The sequence below is a fragment of the Lepidochelys kempii genome, chromosome 3 (genome assembly GCF_965140285.1).
Source record: "Lepidochelys kempii isolate rLepKem1 chromosome 3, rLepKem1.hap1, whole genome shotgun sequence".
NCBI classification, from domain to species: domain Eukaryota; kingdom Metazoa; phylum Chordata; order Testudines; family Cheloniidae; genus Lepidochelys; species Lepidochelys kempii.
Window position 1 is genome coordinate 175409578 of NC_136382.1, and position 12111 is coordinate 175421688.

The window sequence follows — 12111 nt, forward strand, 5'->3', positions numbered from 1 at the left end:
GTGTCTGTCATTACATGTTTTTAAGAACAGGTTAGACAAACACGTGTCAGGGATGGTCTAGAACAGTGCTTCTCAAGCTATCTGATGTGGGGGACAGGCAATTTCTTTTTCCAATGTGCGCACAAACCAGCAGCCGATGACTCGCGGACCGGCACCGGTCCGCGGACCACCACTTTGAGTAGCACTGGTCTAGAAGAGAATACTTAGTCCTGCCTCAGGGCAGGGGACTGGACTTGTTCCAGTCCTACATTTCTATGGTTATGGGCATGAACTCCTCCCACTGTTTATTTTTCACAGTCCATTGGACTAGATGGTTGAAAATTTCTGAATTTTGATTTTTCAACAAAGACAATTAGATACACTTTCACAAAATCTTCCACAAAAAACATAACATTTTCCAGTACATTATAGAGCTAGTATAATTTTTTAAAATGTTTACAGTGAAAAAGGGGTACATTTTTCATGAAAATTTTCCAGAATTTTCTGTTTTTCAACCAGCTTTACTTGCTATAATCTGTAAAGCCATCTTCTGACAGACAGAACAAACATTTGGAAATCCCTTCCTTTGCAATATTAATATCATATTTATTATGCCATGTTATATTTGATTGCTGTGTTTGTTTTATGCTACAAGTTATGACTTTGAAAATATTTGTCTCCCTCAGACGAATGGTTTTACCTTGCAGAACCACATCTCCTCTTTCAAAAAGCTGACCCTTAATACTCCAGTGAAATACTGTCTTAATATGTCATTTTCATGTAATTGGAAGTTTAACACAAGAGCCATTTGCTCCAGCTGAGTTTGAGTCGGATGGAAGACTAAACACAGACTCTGTGATCCAAAGCCATGTAATTACTGGAATAGGAAAGTATTCAACCCACCTTAATAGTATTTCTGAGCAGATGTTAATATCTACTCCTACAAAGCTGACACACTCCTCAACCACACTGTCCAAAGTTGCTTTGAGCAAAGTCTGTGAGACGTCATGCTGAGACACAAAAATACAGATATAGGGTTACTGAAATATTGGAACATGCATAAACGAGATAAATGAGAACTGCAGACAATGGCAATTTAATAAAACATTTGCTAGTATACTGTCAACATAAGAAACAACAATACAGGGACCTCTAATTTAATACCACTTTTTCTATTGTAGAGTTACCTTAGCCCATTGATTTTTATTAATGTTCCTCAATAGCTCTTTGCAAGAACTCTATTGTGCGCCAAATTCCTAGAATATGCAGTATATTCTATTCCCTGTCATATTAAACCATTTTTTTACTGCACTGTTTTCCTGTCTTATTTAAAATCAAAATTTAATGAAACACACACACAAAACAGTTAAAAAATAGAATTAACATTGTATTTTATCATATATACCTATAAATATAGTTTTGGTTAGTCTGACAGTTACCCCCTTACTCTAAAATCTGATTTAAAAATTGTTATTAAAAAGACAGGTAGGACAAAATTTTCAAATTAATATCTCTGGATAATAATTGGACATATCTGCACACAAGAATGCCACATTTGTGCACACTGCAGTGCGGTAAGTATATAGTAAGTGCCTGTCAAATTTTCCTTTTTTGACAGCTAATCTTCATGTTGTTATAGAACAGCTTACTATTCATTACCCTATAAGAGTAAACCAGATATTACATTAGGTCTGAAAACACAAAGGCTAAATTTCAACCCTGCATCAATAAAATACGTCTAATTGTAAATGGCTATATTCAGAAGATTAGCAGATCCTTCACTACAGTAGCACTACTGAAAATTCCTCTAGCTTTTCATTTGTTTGCATATTTTTTCTTTGTTTTAATTAGTCATACTTTTTAAAGATAAAAAGTTATGAAACTCTAGATACTGAAGTTTTACTTCAATCCACAACAATGTGAACTTCTCCATGAGCCCACCAATGCTTAGAAGTTTGACCTGAAGGGAGAATCCTTTCTAAATGTACGAGCTAATTTAATCACAATGTTGCCTTTGCTCTAGGGTTCTTATAAGTCACTCATATAAATCTGAGTTGATCTGTAGTGGTTTTGTGATGCATTTATTTAGGACATCATCTTGGATTCAAGCCAAGATCCCAGATATTTTGTCCAGTACTATATTTTATCTTCCAAGCCATTCAGCTCTTTTAAAGTTATTATAATTAAATATGACATGCCACCAGCATCAGGCTCCATCTAGTCATATTTGTCATTCATTAAATAATAGTTAATATCATAACCAAACTCTGTCCCAATGTCGCCCTCCTTATTAGAGCTAATCATATTGTAATGTACACTGATCGCCACAAATGTATTAATAAACTAACATGATATAAGCAGATCAAAGGAACACTCATATGACAGACGCCTACACACTCTCTCCTCCAGAGCCCAGCCATGGAGCGCTCCCTGAGCCAGACATCTGCATACCCTCCCTCACAGAGTCCACGGATCCAGAGGGAGAAACAGTCGGATAGTGGTTCTTGGGCTTGTACACAGTTTCCTGCATGCCAACTCCTTCCTTCAGGGCGTGCCAGGAACTGCGGCTGTCCAGAACCCTCCAGTGCCCCCTCCCCATCGGCAGTGTCCTGTATTTGTGAGCTGGGATCTGCTGGGTCCAGTAGCTTCTAGTGGTGACCAGCAGCTCTGTAGCACCAATTCTGCAGGAAAAAGGAAATTCTGCACAGAACGTTAATGGCAAAGAATCCCCTCGGGAGTAATTTGTAGAGCTGCATATACAGAAGTAGCCCCAAACAACAGGGAATGTAACCACCCACATTTGGCCTAATCTTTCTGAGATGCTGTATGTCTGTGTGGATGAAACTTGATTTGGCCACAGTGTCCTGGTTTCGATCTCCAGCTCTGCTAGAAGTATTACATGACATTTCAGACACAGTACTCAGTTACATCATCGGTAACACAGGGGGGATGGAATCTGAAGCCTTGATCAATAGCAAGGATTGTAAAGTGCACAGAATTACCTCCACCAACAGAAGAGGTGAAACTTGAACTCATGGTCTTCTGGCTTCAAAGGGGAACTTTGGTGCCTGTTGTAGCTTGTTTGTTAAATGGAGAACAAATTTAGCGAGTGAGAGCAAACATTAAAAAATTCTGTGAAGTGTTTTATTTGATTTCTTTTTCCAGGAACAATTGCCAATGACTAAAAATTCATAGGCCTCTCAAAGTGTGCTTTGCATTTATCACTTTTTAAAAAACAAGTCGGTGTGTTTCAGCTTCGTATTAGAATTTAAGAATTAAGGGCTGTCAAAGGCAAAATCCCACTGCAACCTTCACTATGGAACCACTATTAGTTCCTCGATAATGCTTACCATCACCCATACCACATTACCTTTATACCCAAGGTTGTATGTTTGACTTGTGGCTGAGATCCATATTTTAAAATATGTTGGTGAGCAAAGTGAGAGAAGAAAGAAATGAGAAACCCCTTTAAAGGTGTCAGGACATATTTCTCTTGCAGAAGGCCCAATAATTTTATTTGTAACCATGCCTCAGCTTTGTCCGCTAACTGTGTACAGCTTAACACCTACTTAAATAGCTCTACAACTACCAATAAAAAGAAAAAGACACGCACTAGCTCCTCTTTAATACCTCAATATACTACAGATGAACCACTTAGAATGGGTATCTACAGCATACATGGGAGTGAACGGATGCATAGAAAGTGAGTGTGAATGTGATGGATATAGATAAGCAAATTGTAGGGCTGCCCCTCTTCTACGGACAGAATGACTAAAACCTTAGTTATAGGTAAGGCTACGTTTTAGTCATGGGTATTTTTAGTAAAAATCATGGACAGATCACGGGCAGTAAACAAAAATTCACAACTTGTCCATCACTTGTTCTATATACCCCTGACTAAATCTTGCAGGGGGAGATGGCCCGGAGGTGCTGCAGATGCCCTGGGGGGAGGGGCGGCGCAGGTGCTCTGGGGGGAGCAGCTCAAGGCCTCCGCTGGTGCAAGGGGGTGGGGGGTGGCGGCGGCGCATGGCCCAGAACCCCTGCTGCTGCTGGTGTGGGGGAGGGTTTTTTTTTTTGACAGGGCTGGCAGACTCCCTACCTGGCTCCACGCTATTCCCCGGAAATGTAGACATGTCCCTCCCTCAGCTCCTAGGCGGAGGCGCATACAGACAGCTTTGCACACTTCCTCTGCCCAGAGCAATGGCTCCACAGCTCCCATTGGCTGTCTGATGGTGCCTCCGCCTAGGAGCTGAGGGAGGGACAAGTTGCTGCTTCTTGGGCGCTCCCCAAGTGCTGCCCAGACCCCTCACCCACTCCCGTGCCCCAACCCTGAGCCCCCTCCCACACCCAAACTCCCACTGCTGCTGGGGGGGAGGGGCGAGTGGTGGCTTGAGACTGCCCCAGCAGTGGCCAGTGTGGCTGGCCCGGGGGCTGCCTGCTCAGGCAGCCCCTGGGGCAGCCACACCAGCCGCTGCGGAAGTCACGGAATCAGTGACAAACTTGCAGCCTTAGTTACAGGCCATCCCTAACTCGGAGAAAATCAGGCTTGTGGAAGGTGGCCAGTTGTGAACTGCAGCAAACTCTTCTGGAGACACAGCCTCTGACTGGCATTGCTTCCTCCAACGGCATTGGAAAGTCTTCTCACCCACACTGTGAGACATATTTTGAATGCAATAGAAGAGATGTCAATTTATGTTTCTAACAAAGTGACTAATTTTAAAAAATTAGTTGGGCTGTCAAGCGATTAAAAAAATTAACCGCAATTAATCGCGCTGTTAATAATAGAATACCATTTATTTAAATATTTTTAGATGTTTTCTATATTTTCACATATATTGATTTCAATTACAACACAGAATACAAACTGTATACTGGTCACTTTATATTTATTTTTAATACAAGTATTCGCACTGTAAAAAACAAAAGAAATAGTATTTTTCAATTCACCTCATACAAGTACTGTCGTGCAATCTCTTTATCATGAAAATTGAACTTACAAATGTAGAATTATGTACAAAAAAACCTCCATTAAAAAAATGTAAAATTTAGAGCCTGCAAGTCCACTCAAAGTGAGAACAGGTGTTCTCATGGCACTGTTGTAACCGGCATCGCAAGGTATTTATGTGCCAGATGCGCTAAAGATTTTTATATCCCTTCATGTGTCAACCACCATTCCAGGGGACATGCGTCCATGCTGATTATAGGCAGATGAGCGGTGCGAAGGAGACATCGTCATCACCGGCATGCCCCACCCTCTCCGATAAGGCCACTGCGCTGGCCATGCTGCAAAGCCGGCACCATAGACATTGATGTGGCCTCAGTTGCCCATTTGCACCGGTGGGGTCTTGGCGAGGGACTGAACTGCCCTTCTAGGCTGGAGGAATCCTCTTCTGGTGACCATGGCAGGGTCGTTGACACCTGTCTGCCTGCTGATCGTAGCCACCGGAGACTGGTGTTTGGAGTGGGAGGATCAGCGTTGCAGGCAGAGACCTCTGCTCTTTTGGCACCAGGGGAGCTTGGGAAGGCATTGGTGCCACCAGAAGTTTGGGTCTCCTGCCGCTCCCGGGAGACAGTTGTGGATCCTTTAAGCAGCTAAGGGCCCTGATCGGGGAGGCACGTCCACGTGGCTCTGGAGTGGCAGGGTGGCCCAAAGTGAGTCCTTTGCCCGATGCCCCATGGCCTTCCTTGCCCAGTGCCAGGGAGCTGCGTTTCTTCATTTTCTTTCTGGGCACCATTGCCAGGGGTGCATTGCACACGGAGGCTGAGGTACACTGGACCCTCGCTAGAATGCGGGGTTTGGGATCCATGAGCAGTACTGCGTTATAGCAGGGGCCGCGTTACCATGGGTCCCAATTTAAATATTTAAATTTGGGATCCATCTTCGCAACCGCGCTATATGTGAATCCGCGCTCTAGCAAGGGTCCGCTGTACTAGACTAGTCTTGGTGGGAAGGCTCGGAAGCCGGACGAAGGGTAGCCTCCATGAGGCGAGCTGGAAACAAATATCCCACTCTTTCTGAGTCCTGGGTCGAAAATTTTTACAAATACGACACTTGTCCTTCACATGTGATTCTCCCAAGTACTTGAGGCAGCTGCGGTGGGGGGGGAGGGGGAGGGGTCACTAACAGGAATAGGCCTGTTACAGTCCGCACAGGGCTTAAACCCCGGAGACAGGAGCACACCCTGCCTGGGGCAAAGTCCCCCCTGGGACTCTAACTTCTAACTCGTAACTACACTTAACTACTTAACAGTAACTACTATAAACTATTTACAAAGCCCTAAGGCTTGAAGTCAGAAGAGATGATACCAATAGCCCTTGCTATTCAAGGAAAGGCGCTCTGACTAACCACCATGGGATGTAAGAAGGAACTGAGAGGGTGTAGGGCTGGCAGCACCTGATATACCGACACAGGACTGTGGCACTCAAGGGGGCGCCAGAGCTGGCCCTACAGATACTGCTAAGGCAAAAATCTCCAATGACCACGTACGTGGGCGTGCACACACTGAGAATGGAATTGACATGAGCAAGCATTCGAAGAAGAACAGCATAAGTGAGGAGGGCAACACCTCCAATCTATGTGCATATGATTAAATGTATCAGATTTTTAATCTCATTTTATGGAGAGTGGTATCACTGTTTTCAAACTATGCTTCACCTGTTTATTGTCAAAATTTGAGTCACACCACACTTTGTTTGACAACTACCTCCCCACCCAGACAGCAAACCCATACATCACCTGACTCCCCAGTCCATCCTCCTAAATGAACACTCCTCACCTGATTCATACACAATGCTAACTCTGCCAATATCTCACAGGCATTACCACCACCCTCTGGGAGCCCTTCCCATCCCAACACTACACAAAGGCCTTCCATGTTACAACCCATGCCTGGTGCTTTCCCCCCATGCACTGACCTCCCTTAACACCACACATTGGTCCTCATGCTCAAAGCATCTTAATCAGAAAGATAAGTTGCCCTGTGGGGTGGGGGTGGAGTACGCAAACAGCAGGGCAGCCTTCATCTCCTGTGACAGGGGCTGAGGCTACGACCTGGGTGCTCCTTTACACAGCCAGGCGGGTGAGGGGAGAAGGATGTGTATGCTCGGTATCCAACTTCACATACACATACTCTGAAAATGGGGGCAGCCAGGCACCTGGCACTGCTCTTCACTTCCAAATGCTCCATGCCCACCCTCAGCCAGGTCAACGGGGACTGCACCCACTTCCTCTCTTCTGCAATACAGAACCCTGAGGCAGCAAGGTCAGTAGAGCCTCTGCACTAGGAGCTCAGCCTGAGGGACTTAGCACTACAGGAGTGCTCCTCCCAGCCGTGCTTAATGGGTCTGAGCATACTCTCTGGTTCAATTTCAAATACCAGCCTGGGAACATTTACCACCTAAATAAACCACTTCGGGTTCAAGTTGAATGGATTTTGAAAACCCATTATTAAAATTTGGATTTTTAAATTGACAGTGTCTCTTTAAACTCACAATAACAAGGCCTGATGAAGTTACTGAGCAACTACAGCATAGGTTAGATAGGGTTAGGAAAGAGTTATATTTTCTCTTGCAGCTTTCAGAGTTAGAGTCATATATTTAAAGCCAGAAAGGACCATTATGATCATCTAGTCTGACCTCTTGTACATCACAAGCCAATTAACCTCCCTTTAATGAAGAAAGGATTATTGTCCGTTTCACAGATGGGAAACCAAGACTCACAGAGATAAAGCGAGATCCCCACGGTCACACAGGTGGTATGTCTACCCTGCATTCGGGAGGTGTGACTGCAGCACATGTAGACATACCTGCTCGAGTGACAACAGCAGTGAAACTGGAAACACAGGCGGCTGCATGCACCAGTGCTGCCTGTCCAGGATCCTGGTTCCATACTCGAGTGGCTTCACTATCATTGTTCAGGTACAACCTGCATGTGCTGCAATCACACCTCTCAAATGCTACGTAAAGATACTCAAGGAATCAGTGACAGAATGGGGAATGGAATCCAGATCTCCTGTTCCCAGCCCAATTCCTTAAACACAAGGCCAGCATGCTTCTCGGAACAGTGCTAGAAAGTGTTACCTGCTGATTTTGTTGCAGGACTACTTTTTAAACAGAAGGTATCTCATAATATATTACTCTGTGTTATCACAAATACCATGAGTTGCAATGCGATGTCTGGTATTTATATTCTAGGATACAGTCAGTGAACCAGGAAGTACTGATGTATAAAATTTGATTATCTGATGACAAGTTGAAACTGATATGGTAAAAATAAAAATCATACAAACTGTAATTAACATCAAAGGAAGTTCTAGTACTAAAATTACACTTTCAATCTAGAGTTTTATAACCAACAGCTCATAAATTTAGTTTACACTTATGTCTCACTTTGAAGTGTGGTTCTACTCTGAAAAAGGACTACAGATTTCAGGGTTCCAGTTATTGTCTCTTGATTAGTTCCATGTCAAATTTGCTAAGTTTAAAAATATTTCTGTACTCAAACAGCCACCCTGAAAATTCATCTTAGGATCTGAAAGTCAACATGGCTTTTTTTGTTTTGTTTTCCTGCATCACAATGATTAGGAGAGGGCAATGTACTTTGTTTAACTTAAAAAAATAAAAAGCAAAAAAACCCAACCTCTAAATCACAAAACAACAAAGAACTAATTAATAAGATGTGTATCACCCACTGATCATTTTGCTTTAGTATTACATCCTATCATCCTTTGTCTGTCCTTCTGTTTTTAGATGGTGTGATCTATAGGACAGTGATTGTGTCTCTCTCTGTGTTTGGAAACCCCCAAGTACACTGTTGGGATTAACACAGTCTAAATAATAAATCACAGCAATAAAGATTCTGCAATCCAGATTCTACTATAGCATTGCTAACACATGAGTAAGTGAAGACAAAACATGACACTTCCACTGGAATTTAGTAAACAATTCTGAGGTACAGGATAGGAGAGAATCTAGCTCGAACTCTCTCAACTCTATTGTTTCCGTAGGGTTAAGAGGAATAGAGACTAGTAAAACCTTATTTCTGTGACTAAAGTCACAAAAATGTGGCGTTAAAGGTATGACTGAACATACACAGTGTAGTCTGTTGAATAAGAAGGTTCCCTTTGTATTTATTCACTATTTAAATTAGATCTGGACTTGAAATATAGCCCAATGGCAACCTAAAGACAAATTACACAGTTTTAAATTCCAGTTAGCCAGATCCTCAGCTTGTTTAAACTATTGCAACTCCACTGAAGTCAATTTACACGAGCTGAGGATCTGGACAAACATGTTTGCTAACTTTACTTGACTAAACGCATTAAACAATAGGTTCACAATCACGTGCCAAAAAACCTCCTCTACTGGAGCCTGGGTGAGGAAATGAACTACCGCTCTAAGCCTAAGACCAAACAGCAAATAGGTCACAACTAAAAACGAATTTGGTAACCTCATCCAAGTCCATTGCAAAACCTTTATTTGGGAACAATTCAGGACAATCATGGATCTGTTGAAGAGAGGTTCAAACAGAGTCTAAAAACTGTACTGTGACACACAAATGTGCAGTAAAGATTTTAAAAATGAACACTGACATTTTACATATATGCACACTAGTAGAAATCAATTGACCTACCCAGGCATTCCTATTATTTTACAGTGCCCCAGAGTCTAGCTAGGCCCCTCACAATACAGTTAAAAAGAAATTATCCCTACCCTGAGGAGCTTACAAACTAAATGCAGACATGACCTAATGAGGTGATTAACACGGTCATAGAGAGGGGCTGGACGAGGGTTCTCAATATTGTGTAGTGAGGTTTTTGGGCTCTGGACCCAGGCCTGGAATAGCAATGGTACAACCAGATCAACATTAACCCTGAATAGGTAGAGCTGTGTGTAGAGAGGAAATCTGTTTTGTTTTCTGAACAACTTAAACATCAGTTATCCTTTGATTCTAAAGTAAAGCTCCAGCAAGCTAAAAAGTGAGTGGAAATCCTTTGTTTCTTTCTTCAGGTATGTAATGAAACATTCCTAGCACCTCGTAAAACATTGTTACCTTGCTACCTGTCATTCAAATATGTGTTTATGAAATTTAATATTGCCAAGTCAGACTGGCCAATTTGCCTCATGAAAAATAGCACTTTTTGAATTAAGAAAAAAGATACAGCCTAGCACTACTGAATAACTCTGAATAGCATTTATTTTAAGTATGTGTTGTTTTTTCCTCTGAAAATTGGGGGAGGCAGCACATCCTAAAATAAAATTAAAACTTTTTCATTGCACTGTCTAAAATTAAATACACCTTAATTTCTGAAAAATCAGCTTCGGTATTAAAAAAAAAAAGGCGGGGGGGCAGATTCTAAACTACTCTGATGACCGGTATGCAACCGGCTGCAATTCAAATGTGTGAGATATGAAACCAAGAAAAGTAAGGTTTATAATCAAAATATCAAGTCTTAAGTATGGCAGGACTAATGGAATACACAATACTTTAACAACTAGCTCCCTTTCATGTGCAGATTTTGTTTAAAAAAAATACATTTTATACCTCAGGTAGAAGTGCTTGAAAGTTCAGGTTGGATATTTTAATCTCTTGCGTCCCTTTGGAAAATCCCTTTCAATTAGATTCTAAGAACACAAGCTTATCCCTCTGATGTTTGATAAAAGAGCCTAACTTCAAGTCTTTCTTTTGAAGATTTTTTTGTGGTTTTTCTAAATGGAGATATTTTGTTATGCTATGTATTTAACTCTGACTCATTTCTTGTCTTTTAAAATCAAGATTCTGTTTATTTTTAATAGCAACATATTACTGAAATACACCAGAGCAGTGGATCTAAACCCAGGGGTACATGTAACCGAGGGGGTATGCAGAGGTCTCTCAGTGGGTATATCAACTCATCTAGATATTTGTCTAGTTTTACAACAGGCCACACAAAATGCACTAGCAAAGTCAGTACGAACTAAAATTTCATACAATAACTTGTTTATACTGCTCTATATATGGTACACTGAAATGTAACTACAATATTTATATTTCCGTTGATATTATAATTGTATGGTAAAAATGAAAAAGTAAGCAATGTTTCAGTAGCAGTGTTCTGTGACACTTTTGTATTTTTATGTCCGATATTGTAAGCAAGTAGTTTTTAAGTAAAGTGAAACTTGGGGTATGCAAGACAAATCAGACTCCTAAAAGGGGTACAGTAGTCTGGAAAGGTTGAGAGCCACTGCCCCAGAAGGAGAAATGGATTTCTGTTTTCTTCAATCAAAAAATTTGACCAAACAAAACTAAAATGCACCAGTCTTTATTTAAAGAAACAACATTTGACCCTGCAGATACTTAGCAGTTATCTCTGTGTGTGTTGAATTCATCTTACTCATAATAAGTATGTCCCAACAGGAGCAATAGCACTGCTGACTTGTTACACGATTTAAATCCCATTATTTATAAATCTGATATCCAAAGCTACGACCTCTGCCTTGATGCAATTAAACTAGCAGTAACTACAATATATCCCAAAGCAAATATAGAACAAATATCAATATTCTCCAATGCATACTATGAGGCCACATCAGGGGCACAATCTGATTTTGATTTAAATCAACAGCAGAATTCCCATTGACTTCTATGGGAGGAGAATCAAGAGAGAGATGTGTGTCTTCCATGACGATGATTCTGACTGCCAGGTAGGAGGCTGGGATTTCATTTCCAATAGTACTCTTTCTTTGTGTCATTAACATGGCATGCAATTAACCCTGGCAGGGAATGCCTTGTAACATCAGAGGGAGATTAAACCAGGAACCTTGGGATCTGATTGGCTCCAAAACAGAAAGTCCGGTCAGGGAATTGCCCTCCAGAACTTTGCTGAAGGAGGGTGTAGTGAGGCGGGGTCATCTCCCAAGGACCCAGAGTGGGAGGGCCCCCAGTCTAAGCCCTGGTGGGCAGAACCAGGGCCTAGTTGCCCCTCCCTCAGGAAGTGGTGGGAGGGGCAGGAAGTATAAAAGGCAGCCCAGAAAGCTCAGTAGGGAGGCAGCCACCAGAGAGACCAGACACCCTCTGTGGCCTCCCGATCTGGGAAGCGTCAGAGGGTGCCTAGGGAGCAGAGGACTGGCCTGGACCACCAGCTGACTCAGACC

General features: G+C 42.1%; 1 protein-coding gene across 1 annotated transcript in view; it reads right to left on the reverse strand.

Moving 5' to 3' along the window:
* The window catches only part of SRBD1 (S1 RNA binding domain 1), a 227030-nt gene that overhangs the window by 29445 nt on the left and 185474 nt on the right, over nucleotides 1-12111 (reverse strand). The window contains exon 19 of the mRNA XM_073339107.2: nucleotides 883-989. Within this exon, the coding sequence (XP_073195208.1) occupies nucleotides 883-989 (107 nt within the window). The remainder of the gene's footprint in view (nucleotides 1-882; nucleotides 990-12111) is intronic.